At 46.5% G+C, this 24,930-nt stretch overlaps 2 protein-coding genes and 1 long non-coding RNA gene across 6 annotated transcripts in view; 1 reads left to right on the plus strand and 2 right to left on the minus strand.

The window, feature by feature from the left end:
* The window catches only part of LOC136562322 (uncharacterized), a 37,197-nt gene extending 36,674 nt beyond the window's left edge, over positions 1–523 (minus strand). Inside the window, exon 1 of the long non-coding RNA XR_010784491.1 lies at positions 337–523. This is a non-coding gene — a long non-coding RNA (uncharacterized lncRNA). The remainder of the gene's footprint in view (positions 1–336) is intronic.
* ANKDD1A (ankyrin repeat and death domain containing 1A) lies at positions 400–13,038 on the plus strand. Of its 4 annotated transcripts, none has more exons than XM_066559066.1 (15): positions 413–675; positions 3,055–3,158; positions 3,787–3,921; positions 4,475–4,573; positions 5,025–5,129; positions 5,371–5,469; positions 5,793–5,891; positions 7,029–7,127; positions 7,472–7,570; positions 7,796–7,894; positions 8,471–8,569; positions 9,893–9,988; positions 10,977–11,178; positions 11,887–12,018; positions 12,259–13,038. In XM_066559066.1, exons 1-15 carry the CDS (start codon positions 480–482, stop codon positions 12,318–12,320), a joined length of 1,725 nt encoding a protein of 574 aa, XP_066415163.1. In that variant the 5' UTR covers positions 413–479; the 3' UTR covers positions 12,321–13,038. The 4 variants fall into 4 exon arrangements, with proteins under 4 accessions (XP_066415161.1, XP_066415163.1, XP_066415160.1 ...); XM_066559063.1 differs by having other exon boundaries at positions 415–675; positions 3,787–3,885; XM_066559064.1 differs by lacking the exon at positions 11,887–12,018 and having other exon boundaries at positions 400–675; positions 3,787–3,885.
* A 211-nt stretch (positions 13,039–13,249) lies between these two features.
* Positions 13,250–23,961, minus strand: SPG21 (SPG21 abhydrolase domain containing, maspardin). The gene is made up of 9 exons (XM_066559068.1): positions 23,853–23,961; positions 20,981–21,074; positions 17,429–17,590; positions 16,561–16,641; positions 15,818–15,963; positions 15,255–15,363; positions 14,704–14,811; positions 14,201–14,341; positions 13,250–13,904 (listed from the first exon to the last, which is right to left on the minus strand). The coding sequence occupies exons 2-9, from the start codon at positions 21,041–21,043 to the stop codon at positions 13,782–13,784; spliced, it is 933 nt and encodes a 310-aa protein (XP_066415165.1). The 5' UTR covers positions 21,044–21,074; positions 23,853–23,961; the 3' UTR covers positions 13,250–13,781.
* Positions 23,962–24,930: the final 969 nt, after the last annotated feature.

Raw genomic sequence — 24,930 nt, forward strand, 5'->3', positions numbered from 1 at the left:
AAACAGATCTGATTATCCCCAAAACCTCAGCTCACCCCGGTTTCTTCCTTATCATACTATCAAAATGGAGAACAAAATAAAAGATAAAACCAGCCCAGACGCTGAAACTGGAGAATTCACTAAAACTCTGAGGGAAAAGCCCTTTTGCCCCCTCCTGCACCTGCTGAGGGACATGTGGTAACAAGAGCACCTCATTCCCAGGAAACATCAACCTCTGAGCCCTGCTTTCAGGGGAAAGCAAAAAGAACCCCCCGTATTTTCTACTGCTTAGAAATCCCTCTCCTCCCAAATTGCTCTGGAAACAGAATTAAATTAATTTTAAATTAAACCACCCACCACCTCGAAGCAGCAGCACTCAGCAGAGCCGCGCTGGGGTGAAGGGCGGCACCTGGCCGAAATGGCGGCAGCTGGATGTCCACACTCAAGTCCTCCTCAAACGGCCCGAAAATACCGTGTTTGCCAAGAAGTGGGCTTGTTTTATGATCTTTTGCTTTAAAGAGCAGCAAAAGAGCAGCTCGGCGGCGGCGAGGTGGCCTGCGAGGAGGCGGGGACGCGCCTGTCAGCCCGCTCTGAGGCGGCGGGGACGCGCCTCAGCCCGCCCTGAGGCGGCGGCGGCGGCGGCGGGGCCGCTGTGTCGCGACATGGGGGACGACTTGGCGTCGGAAGGCGACACCCGTGAGTGGGGCCGGGGCGGGGGCTGCCCCAGCGGGGCGGGTGGCGCAGCGCCCTGAGGGGCGATTCGTGCGCCCTGAGGGGCGGGCGGGAGCCGGCGGGGCTGAGGGGCAGAGCCGGGATGCCCTAAGATAGAACCGGACACCTGAAAATCCGCTGGGAAACAAAGCAGGTGGTTAAACCTACCCGTGAATCAGGGCGCTGTTGTCCAAAAGCATCCTGCACCGCTGAGATGCTGCACATAACTCTGGTACCCCGCACTTGGGGTTTTTGGCCTCCTTGGTCCCTCGGTCCCCATCCCAAGTTGTCTTTGTGTCCTGCAGCCCCAGGCAGGGCTCGGTGGATGGGTTTTGCACGTTTCTTTGCACGTCTTTCTCCTCCTTTGCTGCTTTTCTACATCTCTTGCATAATAAACTGCCTGTGAGTTGGTGCATTGCATTGAGGGTAAATAATTTAAAATGTTTTCCACGCTGCTTGTGATAACTGAATTCCTATTCAGTAAGCTATGAAGTACCCTGGAATCTGAGCTTGAAGGAGAAGGAACACTGCTAAATATCCACTGAAATGTTTCTGCTGGACAGGTGCATGCCATGATGAGGAATGCATTTACACTTACAGAGCTGCTGTGGATCTTAAGTAGCAAACTCAGGCCATCAAACTGTTACTCATGTGTTGATAAAAATAAATAAATTGCGGCTTTTACAGCCTTAGCAATGCCAAATTTGTTACTGCATCTTCACAGCTATCCAAAGAATAACCAAGGTGGTTTGGCATTTCTTGAAAATGATGCTTTGTGTGTCCGTAAAATGTAAGAAAACATTTCTGTCACCTGGAGAGCAGGGTCAGCAGCATTTGCTTAATTGAAACATAGGATTTATTCCACTGAAGGGAGATAAGCATGTACAAGGAGGTGGTATATGTGGAGTCATTGGTGTTAATAATTAACAAAATCTCAGTGTTTTTCACAAGTTCTCTTTATATTTCCTCTCAAATGAAGGGTCCATGCAGGGTGAAATGCAATCCTGTTAACACAGCTGACAAGGTGATAAGAGAGTCTTAATATACAGTATAGGAAATCCTGTTTCTTGCAGAAATCAGTGTCCAAATCCTACTGCCTTCATTGTAGCAGGAGGTCCAGCACTCTTGAATACACACTCTCAGATGACCATGTCTGGTGTTAAGTGGATAAATATACTGTTGAATGATCCTGTCTAGTGTTAAAATTTGTGTTATTTGTGTTTTTCTTGAGCTAAAGTTCTTTTGTTTGAAGGCAAGGGGAATGGAAACTGGAGGATGAGGTTATACCTCTGTTGCTCTAAGAGTCCACGGTAGGGATGCCTTTCTTCTGTGCCCTCCAAAGAGATTGTGCTATTTAGGCAACGAGTCTCCTGGTTTTCTCCCTCAGTGTGGTGGAATGGGAACAATAATATGTTTTGATGCCTTTTGTATGGCATGTGGTTAATATGCAGTTGATATGTTGGAACAAACTGAATTGTCATTGAGCCCCTCAAGCTGCAGCCTGGGTTCTGGAAAGCGTAGAGGAGAGCAGAGCCTCTAGGCCAGCTCTCCAGTAGGATGTGACAGGCCAAGGGTCTGACTCAAGCACTTCTTGAAAGAATTCCCCAAAAGCACTAGGACAGAGACTGAGTCCAACAAACACTGACACCAGCCTTGCCAAAAGTCTTCAGAGCCTCCCTGTCGGGCTGTGGCAGTCACAGCCTTGCTCTTGTTTCTTGGCAGGAAGGTTTATTTGATGAAGGAGAAGATTGCTGGGGCAAGGCCCAGCATGGGGAGTAAACACTCTTAAATTGTGCCTAACTGTGCAGGACAAGTACTGCCAGTCATGGTAAATTATGTGCAGAGCTGCCACGGTTTATTAAGAGATGCAACACTAATCACAGGCCAGGCTGGCAGTTTTGTGCTGCTTGGCTGGTTCAGGTTGCCTGGAGGGGACCATGTGTAAAGGCCTCCTTGTAGAGCAGTGGCAGGTAGGTGGAAGGATGGAGGAAAGGGTCTGTGTCATCTCAGAGCCTTCACACTGACTCTGGCCCTCAGAGGGTGCCCAGAGGATATGGACCTCATGGATCAAAATGTTTTGCAGCTGGAGCAAATCCATGCAGAGAGACACTGAATTAGAAGAGAAATGGGTGGGACTGGAAGAGCATTGATGTGGCACAGGGAAGGAGAGACAGTGGTAGGATACAAATCCAGCAAACATGCCAACATCTGTAGGGCTGGGATTCTTGCTGGAAGAATCTTTCTGTAGTCATCCTTCCCTGAAGCCACGGGGGCCGGTGAGATGAAGGAGAGGTTTGTTGGAGCATGCTGCTCCATGCCTCTTGCCAGCACAGTTTTAATGCTCACTCTTCTGCTTTGCTGCAGTGCTTCAGTCAGAGAAGGAGTTCCATGATGCAGCGAAGCGAAATGATACAGCCAGGATGGAGGAGCTCATCAGGAGAGGAGTTGACATCAAAGCCAAAAACAATGTAAGTCCTGGGTTTTTCCACCTCCAAGCTGCAGGAAGTGCTGAGGGCATGTTTCAGAACTGCAGCTCCTTAATGCTACTCTTCTCATTAACTGCTTGATTTGTCAAAGCTTTAAAATACAACACCCAGTGCCAAATAGGGCCTGTAGCAACCAAGCAGTTTTCACAACACACTGAGACCCCCAGTACTATCATCCTGGCCACACTGGAAAGCTGCAATTGCCAGATAGACATGATTGCCATGAAAGGCTCTGATTTTGCTGTCTCTGTACAGTAAGACTGTGGGACAAACTCTGTTTCTGATGCAGATCTTTCCTTGTTGGCTAGTAGGTTCATGGAGATACAGGATTGCCCCCATCCCTAGTGTTTCAATCTGTCCATTTATTGTCAGCAATGTTCTTCACTCTGTGCTGTCATTACAGTCCAGAACTGCAGCTCCTGAGCAGAAGGTGACTGACACCTGTCTGCCTAACAGGAGAGCAGAGACAGAGGGCTGGGTCCAAAGAAAACTGCACAGTGTGAGAAATTCTGGCTGTATAGATGGCCGAGGATATTTTGGCCTTCAGAAGGGCTGGTGGATACCCACGCTCTGCACACTCAGCCGTCCCTGCCTCTGTCCTTGCTTGCAGGCAGAGCGGACTGCCCTGCACTGGGCTGCGGGAGCCGGGAGCGTGGATGCTGTGCGGCTGCTCCTGGATCACGACGCCCCTGTGGATGACGAGGACAGTGTACAGAGGCCACTCTCCCTTGCATGTGCTGCACACGTGTTTGGTGCTGGGGCAGTGCCAGGGACTGGGTGCTAGGCCAGCAGTTACACACTGCACCTTAGCCCTGGGTGGGTCACACAGGGTGGCACGCTGCACCTGCTGGGCAAGGGGCTGGAGCAAGCCTTGTTGGCACATGTGTCTGTGCTCTGTATTTTGGCCTTTTCCTTGCATGCACAGGGACTTGGAATAGGCTGGTAGAATCTGTAAAGTTTTCCATAGAGCATGGGGATGCTTGGCTTCTTCTGATTGTGTTGGTGGGGCTTGTAGGATGACAGTGACAGAAAGTTTTCTCTCCCCCATACAGCCAGGCTAATACACACCATTAAATAGGTAGTAGCTGCCAAGAAGCAGGTCTCTGCTCAGCTGCTGTGAATATCTGTGACAGGAATAATAATAATAATTGGAGAAAGTGCAACTAAAAAAATATACTAGTGAGAAACAAATAGATTTGAAAAACTTCATTAAGCTAAGAGGACAGCTTCCCTCCAGGGTGGGGATGGGGATGGTGATGGCTGCAGTTTAACTGTAAGTATCTTTCTTTTTTGCTCAGTTTGGAATGAATGCTCTTCTCCTGTCTGCGTGGTTTGGCCACCTCCATGTCCTGCAGATCCTTGTCAATGCTGGGGCCAAGATTAACCGTGTCAATAGGGTGAGGGTCTCCCCATGTGGATCCATCACTTGGCTCTAGACAGCGACAGAGAGAGGTTTACCTGTGAGCTCAGTTGTATGTGACAGCATCTGCTCTGGGGACTGCCATCTGCACTCTGACTTATCCCTGAAGCAGGTGTAATAATTGGAGCTTTGGGGATGAAAACAGCTTCCTCACCTCATGTTTGTGCAGTGCTGATGTGGAAGGTGTTACAGAAATGGGAAATGGTTTAGTGAATCAGCAGTCCTTGTATTCTAAAAGAGACCTTGTCTTGGAAAAAGGGGATTAATATTTCAGTCATAACTTGCTGTCTGCAGCACAAGGAATTTTAGTCCTGGAGGTGCAGGGAGGATGAAATGGGCCCTTGCTAACAGGCACAGTTTGTCTAAAGAGACTGACTGTCCCACAGTCTTGGACTTGTTGAATGAGCAGTCCTTTGTCTCCTCTCCAGAATGGCAGGAACCTGCTTCACTGTGCAGCTCAGAGGGGACACATCCAGGTCATGGAGTTCATCATGGAGGACTTGGAGGACATGTGTGTGGATGAGACAGACAAGGTAGAAAGGCTTTTCACAGCTCTGTTTTATGAAGTCTGGTATTGCTGTGCTGAGTTTAGCAGGAATGTTGCTCTTAGTCTTGGGAAGACAATCAGAGTCAGACACTACTCCCAGAAGTCTTCCTGCAGAGTGAGCTTAGGGATGATGGGGATTCTGGCTCTGGTCAAGCTTCTTGCAGCAGATGATCTGATTCTGTGCTTTCTGAGCCTTTTAGACAGTGTTTCTCTGTTTCCTCCCAAAGATGGACAGGACAGCATTTCACCTGGCCGCAGAGCACGGACAGCTGGAGGTGGTGGAGTTCCTCATTCGACTGGGCTGTTCTCACAGTGCCAAAGACAAGGTATGGGCACAAAACCACAGGCCAGGGAGGTGAACTCCAAGGATTAGGGGATGTGAAAACCAGGGAACATTTTGTTGCTTAGTTAATGGTTTCTCTCCAGGACTTTTCAGGCAGGATACACAGCAAGGCTGGTGGACCATGCTCTAGTTTAAGGTAGGAGGGGTTCTTCCCTTGCTGCTGCAACTGTAGGAAAATTGCTTCATATTCATGCTACTGGTTACAACTGCCTTTTCAGCCACACTGGATATACTCTGTGCAAGATTGTGGTATATGAACACTCAGTCCTGTGAGACATATGTTTATAAAGTAATGTTTACTTTCAGGAAGAAAATACAGCATTGCATTTAGCTGCTAAAAATGGACACCTCTCTGTGCTAGAGAAGATTATAGATGTCGGAGTGGACCTTGATGAAAAAAACTCAGTAAGTACACTTAAATTAAATCAAAACCACATCAGTTTTGCCCTTTTCCCCCCTAGAAATACTCTCCTGCCACAGCCATCAGGCTGAAAAGCCAGTATTGACAGGAGAGGTCTAGAAAATAGCTGATTTTATCTAAAGCCTGTGTGGGTAAAGGCAGGTCACACTTGCAGAGTATCAGTGAAAGGCGACATCCGTCTTGGACCAATTTCCGGCTCTAAAGTGTTGCCTTCTCTTCCTGCTGTATCTGCACACCTACCTTATCACTCCATTTAATCTCCCTTTCTCTCCCTGAACCTTGTACATTCAAGTGCCTAAATGGTTATTGAGTGTGTTTTAAACTGAACTTCACCATGCTTTGAAGTATTGACTTAGTCACTGAACATATGGACCTTCTGTTTGAGATCTCTCTTTTGACAGATCCGCTCTGGAAAATTATGTGGCTGGAACACAGTTAATGACTTAGATAGCAAATATTGGCTTAGTATCACTGTTATTTATTCCAGGGCACACTCCCAATTAAGTTTATCAGCATTTTTTTTAGTCTTATTTGGTTACTGTCTTTGAAAAGTGTATTTGATTGTGATTAAGATCTGAAGGAAAGGGGGAGCCACCTTCTGTGGTAACTGGCAGCATTTGTCTACCCCCACATGAGCTGCCCTTTCTGCAAAGAGCAATAATAAAACTAGATGAAATCACTTAGGAATTCTGCTTGCTTGCTTCTGTTTTCTTGTAATGAAATGAGCTGCAACCCTTGGAAGGGAAAACCAGTGATAGAGGGTCACAGGTTTCAAGTTCTATCTCTGGGCTATTCCAGGAAAGTGGCTTGTCTTTGCTGTCTGTGTAAAATCCTTTTTGGTTTATTGACGGGCTGGAGGGGAGGAAAGATGGTGAACACAATGTCTGTCTTGTGGCCCACAGCCAGTGACATTCAGGACAGAGCAGTACTCTGGTATGGTCCAGGGCAGATAATTGTGTCTTCTATTTTTGTAATGATCAACTGGAGATCCTGGCCCTCAGAACTGGTACTGTAACATGTCATGGATTCAGAAGATGGGGTAGAGTCTGTGACTTGTTCTTTTGCTCTGTCTCAGCCTTGTCTACAGAAATGCTGCTTGTGTCCTTTCTTGCCTTGTGCAGGAAGGACTCACGGCTCTGCACCTGGCTGCTGAGGGGGGACACAGCCACTGTGTGAAGCTGCTCGTGGAAGTGGGTGCTGATGTCAATGCCCAAACCCAGGTTAGCTCCATGGAGGTGATTCCATTCCCAAACCCTACTTTGTGGATTTATGCCCACACCTTCCTGTGGTTTCCCAGGTCACCCATAGAGAGAGGTCATGTGGAGCCCTGCATTCAGGAATAGCACAGGGAGTTTAGAGGAAGGTAAACGTGGTTGTGTACAAAGAGGCAGGTGACGCTCCCTAGGACTGGTTTGGCTGGAGACAATCTCCATGAATTTGTCAGTGCTGGGCCATGGGACTCTTGCAGGAGGGAGCAGGAAGCTCTTTGTGGGTAGTCTGTAACAACTGCAGCCTTTGGGAAGAATCCCTGAGTAACACTCCTCTCTTCTGAGTTCCCTTTCAGAAAAAGATGAACTGCCTTCATTATGCAGCACTGCATGGCTATGAGGAGATAGCCAGGATCCTCATGGATGCAGGAATCCACACAGATGCTCTCAATCATGTGAGTCCCTCTCAATGCTCTTATCACTACAAATAAGGTAAAGCCAGTTTGTGGAGCTGCTCTTTTTGGAGAGCACAAAGCAACTCTGGAAGGACTGGTGCAGTATCCCCATCAGCCCCCAGTGCAAACTGGCAGCTGTGATAGAACAGCACATGCTGGGCACAGCATGGTCCTTTCAGTGCTATGAGCTAAGCTCTCCCTAAGTGCAGGGTCTTCTTTCCACAGCAAAATGCATCAGCAATGCACATTGCAGTCCTGCAGAACTTCCCAGCCATGGTGAAGCTCTTCATCAGTGCAGAGTGTGACCTTGACATTCCAGATAATGTAAGACTGCAGTTCCTGTTCTTTGTGTTTGAAATGTGAACCAGTTTCATGGGGGATTTTATCACCTTGGGGACAGGATTAAAGAGGAGTGCTTTAAAATGTGGAGAACCTGGAAGTGCAGCTTAGGAAATGTGAAACCTGTGAAGTGATTCTAATTGTTGCAGTGAGGTAATCACTTGATGGTGTTCAACATGAGGGCAGTGCTGTGCCCCCTGCAACATTGCATAGTCTAGGCAGGCTCTCTCATCCTTGCTGGAAGCAGGTAGGAGAAATTTCAAGATGGAATATATTCTGCAAAATGTTTAGAGGGCTGAGAATTGGAGGCAAGCCTGGAGCTAGCTGGTTGTCTCACCAAACTGCAATTTTCTGAATGAGGGGCTTTGTGTAGCTTGTTTTGGTTAATCTTCATACTTGTAGCGATGTTCTCTACTGATGATACCGTAAAATTGACACATTTTATGCTCAGTTTTAGTGGTTTCCATTAAAAAGTCCCAAGCTCCTCCTGGTAATGTTCTGCCCTCCCAGCCTCACACTTGTCCTTCTCTGAAATGTAGTCCTTTCTCCCTCCTTCTGCAGAGGCAGCAGACCTCACTCCACATCGCTGCAGAGCATGGCAGGCAGGACATTGCTGAGATGATTCTCATTGCAGGAGTTAATCTGAAGCTGACAGACAAGGTAAAGGTCTCCATGGATGAAACAGGTTCTGTGGGAGTATGGAGGGAAAATATACATAGATGGTCTTTGCTAATGTTTTTCATAATTTTCAAGGAAGGCTAGTAATATTAAAATTTAGGTATTTCCAGGGATAAGCCCTTAAAACACAGCTGAGTAGGTTATTTTGATGTGTTTTCCAGGAAATAAGTGACTGGTTCTTAGGTAGAAAATAGATAACACAATGAACAATGCTTTCTTTTTCAAAGTTGTTTTAGTTCCTTCTACTTGTACTATCATGAACAATAATATCAAAGATTTCCTCAAATAAAGGTAAGTAATATACCTGAAAAATTACAGCACAGATATTCTACTAGGTTGAAAGGATCTGTTTGGTATAGATCTGGCACAGTCCTGGGGCTTTTGGCACCTAATAAAATCAACAGAATGAATTTCAAGAGCCCTGAAAATGTAGCACGTGCCCAAAAATGCTGGAGGCCCTTGGGCAGGGATTAAAATAGTGTTTTTAAAATGCCATTTGCAGTGGGTAAGAGCAAGTGCAGACCTGAAGGCACCTGGCTGAACTGGCCTTCAGCTGTGGTGAATGTTTGTCACCTTTCAGCACTCTGTGGAACTGCAATGACATTCAGCACAGGGGACACATTCACATTTTCCTGTATGAAATTGGGTTTCTGCTCACATCTGAGGCTAGAACTGTTCTTCCTGTTATGCCTGGTGCCTGGGCTGGCTCGCTTTGCTTCATGCAACTTTCAAATCTTGTTCTTTTCTGCCTTCTGATTTTAGATAGAAATACAAATCTCCCCCTGCCCAATTCAAAATCATATTCATGAAAGGAACATAGCCACATTTTCATAGTCTCATCAGCCTGTGCTTCTCCTAGGAGACCATTTTTAATCATGTGTATCTGGAGCCTGTAAAGTTAATGAGGTTGTATAAATCATTTTGGTTTCATGTGTCAGCAAACCTGCTGTGCAAAAGGCTATAAAATACCTTGGACTGCAGAGCTGAGTTGTTCTCTGATGGTTGCTCTCATGTTGGTGGGTTGCAGCTTTTCCACTTGGTGGGTGAAGCTTTTCCAGTGGCTCCTGCAAAATAGGCAGCAGCAACAGAGGTGATGCTGCAGAGCCTGGAAAACCACTCCCCATGCTCTGAATGCAGGAGCTTGACAGCAGCTCACATCTGAAGTTCACAGGTGGAGAACAGGTCCTGGTGGGTGCATTACTCAGTAGTCCATGTGCCAGCTGCTGCAGATGCTGGGTGGCCGTGGAGATTGTACATCCTAAGGTGTAAAGTCTTTTCCAGCTCATTTTTCCTTTCTAATTTCAGCAAGGGAAAACATCTCTGGATGTTGCTGCCCGAGGCAATCACATCATCTTGGTGGACATGATTATCAAAGCTGATCGATTTTACAAATGGGAGAAGGTGAGCAGCTTACACAACAGCCCCTGTGCTTTCTCCTCTCCATTGACACTCCACATACCAGCTGTCAAAGAAAAAGAAATACAGGACATCCCTTGACAGCCTGACCTCTATTTTCATCCCCTTACTTAAGAAAAACACAAATCCTCACCATGCCAACAGCATCTACTTAAGGTTTTCCTTGTTTAAAAAGGCCTCTGCTGTTAGAAATCCCAGGTGGCACTGCTGGGAATAGGGGTTTCCAAAAATTATTTAACAGCTGCTCCCAAAGGGATAGAATTGGTTCCTTTTCCCAGAAGGAGAAACTGAAGGACTTGAGTGAAAAAATGCTTGGCCTCAGGTCACCAAAATGGGATTTTGAGAGTTTTTCAGCACTGGAAGGAGACAGCTCTTGTTGGAGTCTTAGAAACAACTTCTCCCTCAAAGTGCAGCCTCTCAGCCCCAGTCTCCCCTCTGAAACGCTGCCTACCCCGAGCCTGTGCCCAAACCAAGCTGAAAGTACAGTCCAATGTCACATCCCTTGCATGTTCTTCAGAGTTTGGTTGTCCTCCCATGGCAGTGCTCCAGAGGGGGAAGCAAAGGAAGGAAAGGAGAGCATATGCCTGTGGCTCAGGTGCAGCTTCAGGGTCATGCTCAGTGGATCAGGCCCTTGCATTGGCTTCCCATTGCAGCCCTAGAGAATGTCATGCAGCCTCTGCAGCCTGGCTGTGAGCACAGCTGATGATCCAGGGAAGCAGATTTAATTAAATGATTCTGCCCCAAACCCTAGATGAAAGGAAATGTAGAAATGCAAATCGTGATCCTCATGGCCTTCCACAGCGAAGTGGCCATTAATGGCATTTTAACCCCGATGAGCACAGAGTGAAATGAGAATAAAGGGAGTAAAAACATGAGCTGTGCCAGAAAGAACTCACAGGGACCACAGAGCTGAGCATGTGGGAGGCTGCAGAAGCACAGGCACTGCTGCAGCACCTCTGTTCTGGCTCTGCAGGACAACCTGAACAGGGACTCCGGCTCATGGGTGGCAAAGCACTTGACCTTTAAGCAGGATCACAGGCTGGAAACACAGCACATCCGCTCAGTCATGTGGAGATTAGCCACTAAGTACCTCAAACCCGGGGAATGGAAGAAGCTGGCACATTACTGGAAATTCACGGATGACCACATCAGGGCCATTGAGCAACAATGGACAGGTATAAAAAAGCTTCCCAGGTATTTTCCTTTCTTTCCTTGGACTTTGTTTCTAGGAGATAAAGCTGCAGTAAGAGCAAAGCATGAAGAAAACCAGTTAGTTTATTTGAAGCAACCAAAAGATTAGGCTAAAAATACTGGTTTTACTGAATGTGGAATTACCTACACACTGTAATTTGTCTAGGAATAAGGCATGCAAGCAGGGAAATTAGTGGTTCTTTGCTCACTCCTTAGGAGACATTTGGCAGGCCTGTGAGTTCTTGCTACAATTCTTGTTCTGTAGAACAGAAGGAACTTGCTGGTTTTACTTTTTTGAGTAGCAAGAAGGCAGTGAAGTGAATTCTTTAGAATTTAAGAAATACATTAGCAGAAGCAGGGTCTGAGGGTCAGAACAGATCACTGCTAGTTCTGACTGTTTCAAGAACTCTGCAGTTTGGATGATGTGAGCAAGGGGCCAAGCTGTGCTCTGAAGGCAGGAGCTGTGTTGCCATGAAAGGCTGTGCAACAAACCCAAGCTCGGCCATAGCCACTCCATTAAGTTCCACATAAATCCAGCAATCCCATCACAAGCAGGAATTAAAACCATGTTTTACAGCCTCCTAGTAAAATCCAGAGAGGAGGGAGGGGTGTGCACACCCACCAGGGCAGAAATCTGCTCTGATCAGGGCCATGCACTCTGAGTGTGGGATTTCATCTGTGCTTTGATCCAGGCACTAAAAGCTACAGGGAACACGGGCACAGAATGTTGCTGATCTGGCTCCATGGTGTGATCACTGCAGGAGAAAATCCAATCAAGGGACTCTACGAAGGCCTGGTAGGGATTGGGAAAAGAGATTTAGCAGGTAATACTTTTGTCTTCCTTCAAATAATGCACACTGAGCATTGTTTGAATTAATTTACCCAAATTCTGCGCTTAGACAAATACAGAGGAAAACTTCAGTGAAGCCAACTCACATGAGCTGAAAGCACCTGCTCTGCCCCCTTGCTTCCATTACATGTAATCTCTTTCTCTTAGGTTTGATAAATGAACAGATCCTGCCATGGCTTTATTGTTCTGTGCAGCAGATCATTCTCTCTTACAGAAAGCATCAGGAAAAAAGCAAATGCAGACTCCACGTCTCCACAGAAATGCACAGCAATGTAACACCAGGAGCATCCTCAGCTGGTCTCACAGCCACAGGAGAAACACTCCTCTGCTGCTGAGAGAAGGCAGATGCAACCTAAGGGCTTCTTGTCGCCAACTGCTGGCACTGCTGCACCCTTCTGGACAGGAAATGACAAGGGTAAAACAAATGCTCATGGTCAAAAACATCTCTACACAGAAGGGAGATTTTTATCAGCAATTTCAAACGGTCTGGGCACTGCAATGAGTTTGGTGAGCAAGCCTTACTTGTCATACTGCATCAGGAAATATTACAGTTCTACTGTAACTTGTCTACAGCACAGTTTTGTATATAAATTTGCAATTGTTAAGTTTTTAAGTTAATGGGGGCAAAGGCTTTGTTCTCAGGAATGTTCTTTACTTACCTTATTTGTGGGGGTGTCTCATGTCTTAGGCACGTCCATACATTGCCACAATAAGAGAACTTAAGCAAAAATCAAAGCCACTCTTTGGTCCTCTTGGAACCTGAGGGGTTGTGGTCTTTAATACTTTGACTCTTCACAAAAAGTTTGAGAAGAATATTAACATATGCTGTTTATAAATGTACATTAACATGTATGTTTATAAATCAAATAGGTGACTCTGACCTTTTCAAAACATCTTTTCATTTGTCATGTAATCCTTCATATTTATTTTTTACAGCATCTCAAGGGGAAAATAATGTCTGTATTTCAATAAATCTACATTTTAACCTTTAAAATTACAAGTTATATCTTGTCATCTTTATTAAAAAAAACCACTACAGCATTTTTTCTTAGAGCTAAACCAGTACAACCTTATAGTTAAAGCTTGAGAGGAATTCAAGCAGGTGGTGGTGGTTTTCTTCATTTCCAGAGGTGTTTGTAGAGGCAAACCAGGTCTGCAGTGAGCTCAGCTGCTGTTTTCTTGGAGTCAAAACAAGAGACACTTGCTGAAAGTGAAGTTTTATTGAAAACCATTTTTATGCAGCAAGAAAGTTAAAAATTCAAATGCTTTATTTCATATAGAAACAAACTAACTTACAACACAATGTACGAAGCACATAAGTGATGGCAATATTGACACTTAAACATCTTTTAAATCAAATATTCAACAAAAATATAGGTCAGCTTATAAGTACACAATCTGCATGTGGTAATATATACAGCCAAGTGAAAAATATAAAAAGAAATACCGTTCTGCTTAAGAACATGATACAGTGAAGACTTTGGTAGAAAAAATGTCTTTTATTTTTAAAAGTGTAGTCTTCTAAGATGCTTCCTTGAATCCAAAGACTAAAAATTAAACAGATCTATCCCATTACACTGCTGGAGGTTGCTGTCCACGGGCAGTTCACCGACTGTTATCCTGTTGGAATCACACAGTGATAATCGGCTAACACAAGGGAAAGGCAGAGTGGGAACAGCTGATTGTACACAGGAAGACTACCAAAGCAATGCCTCTGTTCCACTGGCACTCCCAAGCCTACTGCTCCTCGTGCTCGTTGCTGGTGTGAAGGCTGATCTTCTGGACTTCCAGCTCTTCTGCACTGACCACGGAGGGATCAATGGCTGCGTACCGGGTGCCGTGGAACTGCAGCAAATGGATCTGTTGGGCACGGGAAGTAACACAGAGACAGGTGTAGGAGCACAGTGCTTTGGTAAAATAGAAACATTCCTTCTGAATAACTTTTGTGAGGGTGAAACCATGGCTCTGGAGTACAGGAGTTCAGAGACAGAAAACCCCCAAAGCTGGCCCAGCATGGACGCAGCTGCTCCCAGCCCTGCCCTTTGGTACCAGCAACACAGAGCACACAGGGAAGTTAAGTAACAAAAGAAGCTCAACAGGAGTTTCCCTGTGCTGTTGTGGCTAAACACGTTCATAGATTGAATTCAGGAACTCACTTGAATATACAAGTTGACCTCAGCACTCCTGCAGAGGTAGGGGAAGTTGCCTCCTGTTTTGAGGTGAGCTCTTCTGGCATTAGGGTAAAGCTTATACATTTCTTCTTTTGCTTCCGTTGAAAGCGCGCTTTGGTCGAACACCTGTGCAACAAGTCCCAGCAGTGAGTTCTGAAACTCAGATTTTGTTGTTACATCAGATTGGCTGCATGCTGCTCCTAGAGGAGACCTTCAGCTTCTTTGTGGAATGGTGTTAATGAAACAAAACAAGCAAACCTGGGCACTGACAGCTAGCAAGCCAATACTGTAATATTGAAACATATGGCACAGAATATCTAATTCATAATGCAGCACAGAAAAGTCACAGTGTTGCCCAGTCAGCAGAAGGCTTCCCTAAATAGGAAGTTACATGCTGCAAATGCTTGCTAAGTTGCTGACTGAATAGTGTGGCTCCACCTGCCAAAGGGAGGAAATAGTGTTTAACTAAAAAATTGAGATTCACTTACATCCATAATGGTTACAGGGATGTCTCGGATTTTGTGAGGTTCTACATAGGAGTTCTGGCAGTTGAGGGTGAGTCTTGAGGCCAGCTCGCTCTGGCCCAGGCTCTCCAGCTTGCAGTAGAGAGAAACACTGATTAACAACATATTTCACTGCAGGAAGTCAATGCAATATTAATAATACAGCCAAAGGGAAGATAGTTTTAAAGGAATGAAGGTTGTAATTCCAATTTAGTGTTACTCTGCGGGAGACAAATGCCTAAACCACATTCCATGAGTTGTTCCTGCCCCCAGAGCGTGGCCTACAGATCTATCCCAGCATTTTCTCCTTTTCCACCTCAGTTCCTTAACTCCTCTTGATTGACACAAATAAAACAGAACTAAGGTAGAAGGTCAGTGAATCAGTTAAACTGCTGGGGCTGTGACAGTCAACATTGCTAAAGATCCACTTCCCACTCCTCCCTCCTGGGTCAGTGAATGAAGAAAGCAGCAGAAATATCTCCAACCTCCCACTCAGTAACTACAGAGTGACACCACAGCCACCAGAGCACACCTACCCTGTCCACCATGAAATCAATCCCATCGGCCATCTCAGGATCTAGAGGACCAGATGCAAAATTCCCAAGGACAATTTTTTTCAGCATAAAAGCAGGCATCAGCCAAAAGCTAAAACAGAAATAAGATGGAACAATATCTTCAAGCACCAAGGACTTAGCATCAAGATGCTGTATTGTAAATGCTTTCTTTCCTTGCAGAGGCTTTGCGTTTTAACTTCAAATTAAATCCTTGAAGAAACTTCTAGTTACGTGGCAAAAGTATACTTTAAATATGGTGAACAACACTCTTCTTGCTCTAAATGGTTTTGTTAAACAACAGGCAGAGTTCTTAAATCTGACCACACATCCACAGAGGATCACAGAAGAATTTGTCTAATTCCACACTCTGAATTGTTAACATTTCCATTCTCCTTGTGGTGTACTTTTAAAAGTCACAAGTATTCCATCCCACACCTGCCTCCCCAGGCTGGAATCAGGTTAGACACATATCCCACTAATCAATGTGACATTTCACTGTAAAAAAATTAATGCCATGAGTCTGCTTGCTTGTCTGTCTCCTTTACCTGTTTGCTGTCCATGTCTGATTGAAAATAGAAGTGTCACTAAAGGCATTACACAAGATCAGAGATTGAACTCTGGGAGATTTGTGTGTGTATTCAGCAAACTTCTGAGCCAAGAAGCCTCCCAGAGAAGCGCCAAAAAGGTGAACCTAATGCAAGGAAAAAAAAACCCAAACAGATGATGAAATGTGACCTCTGAGCAGAGTGTTTCATTACAAAAATAGGTCATTCAAGTTTACCTTGTCCTTATAACCCATTTTTTGAAAGAATCACTGTTCCATTCATCTCCTGGCTTTATGTGCAATATAAATGTGATAAATACTAACAAAAGGAAATGTTTCCTAAAGATTCACAGTGCTAATGTCTTTGTGTTCATCAAGATTAAGAAAAAACCAAACATTTCACTTTGTTCTCTACAGCTATTCCAGCCCAAGAGACTCAACTGTGGTGTTCTGTACTATATGAGTTAGGAAGGATAACTTCCAGAGGATCTCACAAAAAATGAAGTTAACCCATACAATTTAATAGGCCTGGAATAGAGTTGAATTTAGGCCAAGTATTACAATTTCCAAGGGCATTCACCTTCAAAAATAAACTAGTTTCAAATGTGAGATTGCAACACAGCCTCTTTATTTATAGGCCGTATTTTTGTATCCTATTTTTTTCACTGGCTCTTAAATGGGACTGTTTCAAACATCAGGTTTTTATTGCAACAATTTGTCCACTGCCTTGTCTCGAGCACTCACTTTATCCAGCTGAAGGTGGTCTAAGAGTTTCCTGAATCCATCACAGAACTCAAGGTGATCCCAGTACACTGGATACTGTAACTAAAATAGCACAAAGTTAGAAAAAACTGAAATCAATCTGCTTCAAAGTTGTACCAGTTCTCACATTAAAGGTTTCAAGACAGTGCTGTGCCTCTCCCATGTTATGAAGTTCCTCTTCAAGGTCCCCAGAGCCTGAGGGTGCCAACACCTCCCCCTCAGTTACACAAAAACACACAAAGTGCCACCGAGCAGAGTTTGTTGGGGAAAGTGCAGCATTGCCTCACTCTGGGATCAGAGGCAGGAGAGGCTGGAATGGCTCTTCAGTGATTTTGTAGCATGTAACAGACACTGAAGTCCGTCAACTGCTGCAAAAGACAGTGGTACTCCTAAAGCCAGGCTGGTTAATATATTGTACAAATCACTTCAGCTCAGGAGCTGAGAAGCTCCAGAAGAGCAGGCTGGTAGGATTTAAGGAGTGAATCTGCAGCTATTATATAGTCTAAGAACCATGTTATCCACATTCCCAAAGGAAAACATGGAAACCCTGAACTAACTCATGTATTTGCCTCAGGGCTAACACAGATGCAGCTGGAGGCAAAAAGTACTCGTGTCCAGGACACACAAGGAGAAAAGTAGGCTGAGAAGTCAACAAGGTTTTGGTAAATGCTGCTGTGGACATATAGCAGATTCCAGCCTGGATCCATATGCTAACTACTCTGTAGTGCAACTTAGCACAAAATTTTTTGGTGGATTCCCTAAGTCAAAATGAAGAAGTTCATTATCCAACCTCTAATCAGAGCAACAAGCACAAGTACAGCACCTTTGACACAGGACTGAGAATACTCACAGCAATAACTCTGTAGCCCCATCCAGTCAGTGCCAGAATTTGCTGGAAAAACACATCTGCAGTCCCACTCACAGGAGGGAGAAATATGAGTGGGCAGCGAATGCTCCTTGGCCCTGCATCATACAGTGACCAGACTTTGCTGTCATCATCATCCACTATAATCTGCAAAGAGAGGCACAGAGGGAAAGAGAAACACAAGACAGGTGAGGTTCTTCAGCCAGCTTCCAGGATGGCTTCTAGAAATTTCCAACTTCTAGTAAATGTTATAATACTCAAGACTTTCTTTTACTCTTTTTTAGAGTAGCTTTAAGGCTGTTTTCTAACTGGAATGACAATGTGGATACAGCTGGAAGAGAACTGTGGCCACACACCATCAGACAGAATATTTTGTGCATTGTGACATAAGCTGGATAATGAACTGCACCTCAGGAAAGGAGCCACGTGCTCAGGAGAGACCCAAGAGATCAGTTCAGGGTACCAAGAGCAGCAGCTGGAGGCTGGAAGAGCCAGCACTGCCCCAGGGACAGCTTTTTAAACAACCATTGATATTTGCATCCCCAGACAGAAGATGTTACAGGTCTGAAACCACGCAGGCCTGTGGAATTAAGCAGCTAGCACCACAAATTATTGATCTGAAACACTTAGAGCTGCCTGCCAGAAACAGAGACACACACAGCTCCCAGGGCAGCACTGCAGGGCTGACCTGGAGGGGAAAATGCTTCCATCACCTGGCAGCATCTCAGGAGCTTCTGGATTGCCCAGGACACACAGCTGGCTGAGGGAGATTACTCACACATGAGGTGCCATCCTTAATGAACAGCTCCTCATACAGTACCACAAGTCCTAGCAAAATTAGTGCCTTCAGAAGTGTTAAGAATTGGGTCTTCTTTTCTAGCAGCACCAAAGCCTGACTTGTTTTGACAAGGCCTGTTCTACCAGAAACTGCTTTCTATACTCTAGATGTTCTTTCAACTCCACAACCCAGCAGAAGCTGCATCTTGTACCAGATCAACAAGCACAAACCTCTTGGGAAAGCCTGAGTCAAGCAGCCACAATGCATCTCCTCTATATCAAGATTTTATAGCTTTTTGAACAGTAATATGCAAGCACAATTTGCTTTTCCAACCCAGCAGTTAAGCCTCTCAGCAATCAGAGGAGAACAGTGTATCACAAATCAGATTTGCTTGACTGACAAATCTGCTCCTAATAAAGCCAGTATTTCAGGCTCTGGGAGCATGTGAGGAATCACATGGTAACATTGTTTTCTAAAGTCTTTATAAAAAAAGACAGATTGCATACCAGAGCCTCCAGACCACTGAAACCATTTAAACATAAACCTTGTACAAAAGCCCTCCCAATCCCCACCACAACAACTCCTTGCACACCACCCCTGGGCTCCAGGCCTTGCTGTTCTCAGCTGTAATTCCATCAGCAATGCTGGATCCATTCAGGGTGGCTACTACCAAATTTACCTTTAGGAGTGTTTCCAAAGGCACACCATAGTCTTTGAAAAAACAACACCAAAGTTAGCTCATGCCAAGAGAGCTGTGGCAGACAGACAATGTTTCTTTCCTTGAGCCCAGACAGTGAATCAATGGTTTAAGCACTTGCTCTGGTGGATTTCCAGCCACATGCTGGACAGTTTAACTCCAGCTCCTGAGCTGTGTAGGCAGCAGTGTGGTTAACTCCTGACCTGGGAGGTCACCAACCTTTTCCTTGTTCTGGTTGATGGATCAAGATCAGCTACAGTTCACACAGAAGGTAAAACCTGCACTGCCTCAAAACAAAGAGTAGAACTTTTTAGCAGGGCCAGGGTGTCCCTCGATGAAAACTTTTAGGAAGGACTCAGATAAGAGCAAGTGGTGTATGCAAATAGAGGCACACAGGCAAAGCAGATTAGGTTAAAAAATGTTATTTTCTGTGCTGTACTTCCTATATCTGACCAGGGCAGGAAGGAGGATGGAGCTGTGCATTTCCTGTGCCTGTCAGGAGAAACATCTCAGCAGATTCTCAAACTGCTCAGCTCTGGCTCTGCTTCCTTAGGTTGATCTGAGAGCAGTCCCTCCTCTGTACTGCACATGCTTTGCACTTCTGGGGGAATAATGCAGGCAAATGTATTCCCAAAGACTGCTTCAGAGAATAAGTACATTTTCAAATTGAGCTTTTAAAATATTCTTTCTCCAATAACCAGGACTAGTTTGTTTATTTCTTCATACCCCACATTCAGCCCCGTGGCATCATTTGCCTCTTGAGGAGACAGAAGCACTCAGGAGGGTAAGGCATTCCTGAGGCTGAAGGTCAGCAGGTCACCATCAGCTTCAGCTTACACACATCCCCAGTTATGAAACCCTGAGCACTGGCAGCAGCTGAAGGCTGTGGCTGCTGGCACTGAGCTGCAGCAGAACCATGTTTCCTTGGAACCAAAACTTCCAGCTCCTTCCATTCACCACCTTGCATCCTACCAAGCAGAGCCTTAGAGCACCCTCACATCTTTCTGCTGGCCCTGGCTTTGGTGACCCAGTGAGGCTCTGCCTGAAGGCAACGACAGAGCATGTGGGGTCAGCAGCAATGCACCTTTCTTATCTGCAGGACACAAACTGGCAAAAATTAATGAGAATCCTGCAGCCCTTCCCTAAAGGTGCTTCTGCAGCCCACACAGTGATCCAGATAAGGGAACCACAGCAGAGTCAGCTTAGCCCAAAATCAAACTATAACACACCTGAGGCTAGACAGGACACTGCTGCTCAGCCTGCAGAGCCACAGCAGTGACTGTGCTACAGCAGCAGGGTGCAAAGGCAGGGCTGTCCCTCTGTCTGGCACAGCCTGGGCTGCTGCAGCTCACCCTGTGACCACAGCCCTGCAAGCCTGACCTGCAGAAGGCACACAGTGCTTTATGGGTCAGGAGTTACACACTGCACTGCATGCCCTCTGCCACTCGGCACGTAGGGAGCAGAAGCTGGAGCCCTGCACAACTCAAACATTCTCCTGGGGCTCAGTGAAAGGCAGTGGGGAAATCCAAGCAAGGGGAGAAAGTGGTTGGGCAGTGTGACTAAGCAGAAGAAACTGTCTGGGTTTTTTCCCTGTGGTTAAGGACATTGCCACTCTCAGGAGCCTGCCTGACTGCTGGGGAGGTGCCTTTGGACATTGGCCTGAGGACAGGGGGCAGAACAGTGGGGGTGGCTCTGGCAGCTCCGTCCAGTGCCCTCAGGCAGCTCTGAGAGGCCACACAGGTGATGCCCAGCACACAGCAATCCCTTGGAGGCCCCTCCTCAGCAGGGCTGGCACTGGGATGGCGCTGGGATGGCACTGGGATGGCAGGTACCACAGCCACGGCTCACAGCTGAGAGTCTGCTCCCCAGCACAGGCAGAAGGGACCTCCAAGAAGCATGTGAAGATGAAGGGTGTGCTTTCATGCACTCACATGACACGTGGGGCAACAGTTCAGGAGATAAAGCAGCTCAGTAGCACAGACACAACTGCTCTGCATTAACCACACTGAGTCTCTACCCCTAAAACATGAGAGGAGATATTTCACCCACTAGATGTACATACCTTTTTAAGAGGAACTGTGCTTCTGAACCAGTTATAGTCAGGAGAGACTTTAATCTCTCCCATGATGTTTAGAAAAAACTCAGTTTGAGTCAGCCTGAAAAAGAGAGAGAATGAGAAATCAATAGCTCGGTTTCACCATGGGCAGCTCTCAAAAGCTGTGCTATGTAAATAAAGCAGTGCAGGCTGATTTGCTCTTACCAGTTGATGGCACTACCTCTGACTCACACCAAGTTCACTTTTGCTCAGTTTTCATTAAAGCATGCAATTATTCTCCCAAGAGGCAGTCACCTGACTGCCTTACTGCACCAACCTAATTATGAAATGATGATGCTTCTGTAGCAGCATTCCCATGTGACAGCTGCAGAGAAAGTTAATTGTGTTGCAGGCTGTAAGTGCCTTCAAAACCTAAAGCATCTTCTTGGTTTCTTTTAAATTGATAAGGCACTCCAAGTTTATAGCTAATAAATATTCATACAATTCACTCAGGAATTCACACCACAGACATTATTTCATGAACCTACTCAGTATTCAGGTCACGTTTTTCCATCTGAGTATAACTGACCCAAACGAGTCCCAGAGCACATCAGGAACATCACCTGATCCGAGGCTTAATTTACAGAAAATCCTTGAAATTTTAATTCTATCCACACAGAAGCAGGCTCTTGTCAGGAGTTACCAATGAAGAAATCCTTGAAGCACACCAATTAATACAGCACAAATTGATTCTGAGTTGGATCCACACAGGAATGCCACTAATTCACTCCCCAGCCAGAATGTCCAAGCATACATAATGAGTATCTTATAATACTCCATTAATTAGTAATAAACACTGAGGTAGCTCTAAGATTTAACTGTTTGGGGTTTTTTTAAGCATCAAGAGACCATTAGCTTCCATTTATACAACAAATGGCATCAAACACTTCTGAAGTTTGCAGATTCAATAGCTTCACCCTGAAAGCCAGCTGCCTTGGGAGATTATTTTCATGCATTCACACACAGCACTGTGCATAGAAAAACAAAGAAACTTTTGCTCTTGTTACTTAACTGGTGCCAAGTCTAAATCAATAGGTTTTGTTTCTTAATTCTTCATAAAATAAGACTTTGTTGTGTTCTGTGAGTCACTGCAATTCATTTGTCCCTGCAGGAGAGCTGCTGGTGGAGAGCTTAACCAGTTTATGGGGTTACAGCTGGATTAACAGTGAGCTACAATTTCCTCATCTTTCAGTCTTCACTTGCCATCTTCCAAGAGCAGAACATATTACTTTTAAAAGGGATAGTACTTTCTAAATTTCAAAAACACACCTTCCACAGAGCACGTGCTACACCTCCCATGTTCAAAGGCTTGAGGTGGGATGTTCAGCTGTGGCTGCTGTTTAAATTTTGTGTGGTTTCACTCTGGTGCTTGCACCAACTGTACTGCTCTCTCTATCAAAGTTTGGCAGCAGGTAAAATTACAGTTAGGGTAAAAAGTATCTATTCCAAGAACCTGCAAAGCAGAGCAGGTGCAAGGATGCTTTCCTGGGCTGGGGTCTGCAGTCACTGGAGCGAGGAAACCACAGCTCACACTAATTCCTTCCCATAACCACACATCAATGGCTTCCTAAAAGCTCTTCAGCAAACAACAGAGTCACAAAACTAGGGCAGACAAATGACAGGAAATGCCTTAAAACACACATTATATTGCACTGTTACACTGGCAGGGCCAAGAAGCAGAAGTCGCAGTCAGGGCCCCACAGGGACACAGAGGCACCAGAGAGGGAGACTCTTCCTGCTGTTAGCTCTGCTTGCCAGAGAGGGTTGGCAGCCTCCTCCTGCTGTGATCACCCCTCTGCTTCTGCCACCCCAGTCCTTCAGCTAATTGCTGGGGCTGGGAGCACAGAGCTGTGCCACTACAGCTGGTAAGGAAAAGGCACCGTGCAGGTGGACTTTGTGCTGGCCCTGCACCTTGTCTGGCACCACGGCGAGTTGAGAGTCCACCTGAAACCCAAATTTTGAACTTCCCAGTTCACCTGTTACCACTCATGGAAGGGAGCCATTGGTCAGTAACACCTGGGCTAAATTCCACCAGCTTTCTTCTGGAGCAGCTGTGATTGCCACTCCTAAGGGCTGCCTTTCTTTCCAGGCAAAAGGAAACTTGCATTAGACACTACCCTCTCACTGAAATTGTGGTTTTTCTGTAAATTTTTTGTAAAACCAAACAACATGAGGAACTTCAACATTTTAAAAACAATTCCTCTGGAAGAATCTTGGATGTGCTCAGACCGCTTGGTAATAGTCTCCCTGTGAGTTATTCCACTACACAAATGACATACTCCATTCATTATTGATTTTAAAAGACAATGAGAAAGAAGATTTATGGGTAACTGGGATGTGGCAGCAGCACCTTCCCCTGTCCCCCAGCACTGCTCCCACCAGCCCTGCCCCACGCTGCCCCCAGCCCCTGCTCCTTCCCCTCCTCACCCACACTTGGCTCCACAGCTGTGCAGGGAGAAGGGGACAAACCCCCACACGCTCAGCTCGGGCTTTCCCCTCTGCAGCACAGGCCGAGGCAGCCCCTTCCCCTGAGAGACCCCAGGGGGGCTCTGGGCTCCCTGCGGGCCAGGTCCCGGCCCTCTCCCTTCCCTCCCTCAGGGCTCGAACGACCCCGCTCCCGAGCCCAAAACATTCCCGCCCCGCACAGTGCCCCGTCCCCACCGGGTTGATGCTGTCCCGAGGGGAGCGGAGCCCGTCCCGAGAAGCAGAGACCGCCCCGCTCGCCTCAGCGCCCACCCGGCCCCTCAGAGCTCCCTCCCCGGTGCGGGGCGCTGAGATCGGGGGCAGGCCCGTCTCCACAGCGAGACCCCCGCCGTTCCTATCGCTGCTGGGCGCTCACCGGCTGGTAGGGCCCGGGGACGAGGACCGGGAGCAGCAGAACCGGGAGCACCGGGGCCGCCACCGCTCTGCCCCTCCCGCCCCGCGCGCCCAGCCGGGGGCACCCGCCGGCCGCCACTTCCGGGTGCTGCGCCGTGCAGCCCACGTGACCTGGGGCGGGGCGTGGGCAGGGCGGAAACAGCTCCGCCGCCATCGCTACCGAGGCGGAAGTAAGCGAGGCGGGCGCCATCGCTACCGAGGCGGAAGTCACGTGCCCGCTGTGTTAATTCATGTAATAATTTGTGGTGGAAGGGACTTTTTAAGACTCGTTTTGTTCCACCCCACCACGGTCAGGGACTACTAGATCATGTTGCTCCAAGACCCGTCTAATCTGGCCTTGAACACTTCCAGGGATGGGCCGCAGCTTCTCGGGCAATCTGTTCACAGCGGGGCAGCTCAGGTTAATTGAGCAGAGCGACAGGTGATACTGAGTCATTCCTCTAATGAACAGGTGGAGTCAATTAGCTCCTTTTAATTGGTATGTAATAAATAGGAGTTGAAGGTGAGCTGAAAGAAACAGACCTATAATTACCTGCAGTTATAGGTGTGTTTTCTATAAGGCATGCCTAAAGGATACACTTCATTAGATAATATAGATTCATATAGTGCTCTTCCCTGATTGAAGACCACCCCACAACAAGCGGCATTATTTTCTATTCGCTCTCAAAATCGCTTCAGTCTGCCTGAAGTTTTTCTGCTCTTGTCTCAGCCTGATCTTTTCACGAAAAACTTTTTAAAAACTCAATTTCTGTGATCTAAGGGAAATATTCCTCTCATATCGTATTTGGAAAGAGGAATTAAAGGGCGGAATCATCGGGAATAAACACACCTGGAGGGTGTGCCCACGACAAGACAGACCGAGACAGTCGAGGGCGCTGCTGACCACAGACTACATTTCCCTCAATGCCACGCGGCGCCCACGCACCCATTCAACGATGGGACTACACTTCCCATAATACCCTGCGTGGAGAGTGCGTTCACGCGGGGCGCGCCGCGGCGCGATGCCCCCCGGGATCTGCAGTCCCGCGGTGACGCGCGGC

This window comes from Molothrus aeneus, chromosome 13, assembly GCF_037042795.1.
Source record: "Molothrus aeneus isolate 106 chromosome 13, BPBGC_Maene_1.0, whole genome shotgun sequence".
NCBI lineage: Eukaryota > Metazoa > Chordata > Aves > Passeriformes > Icteridae > Molothrus > Molothrus aeneus.

Bases quoted from the DNA above. Each gene is read 5' to 3' on its own strand.
- ANKDD1A (XM_066559066.1), top strand. From the start codon at position 480: ATGATCTTTTGCTTTAAAGAGCAGCAAAAGAGCAGCTCGGCGGCGGCG. The intron at 7,128-7,471 runs GTTAGCTCCATG...GTTCCCTTTCAG, and splicing joins ATGTCAATGCCCAAACCCAG to AAAAAGATGAACTGCCTTCA. The intron at 7,895-8,470 runs GTAAGACTGCAG...CTCCTTCTGCAG, and splicing joins ACCTTGACATTCCAGATAAT to AGGCAGCAGACCTCACTCCA.
- SPG21 (XM_066559068.1), bottom strand. From the start codon at position 21,043: ATGGGAGAGATTAAAGTCTCTCCTGACTATAACTGGTTCAGAAGCACA. The intron at 17,591-20,980 runs GTATGTACATCT...CTCTCTTTGCAG, and splicing joins GCACAGTTCCTCTTAAAAAG to ATTATAGTGGATGATGATGA. The intron at 14,342-14,703 runs GTAAGTGAATCT...CTTGTTGCACAG, and splicing joins TCCCTGTAACCATTATGGAT to GTGTTCGACCAAAGCGCGCT.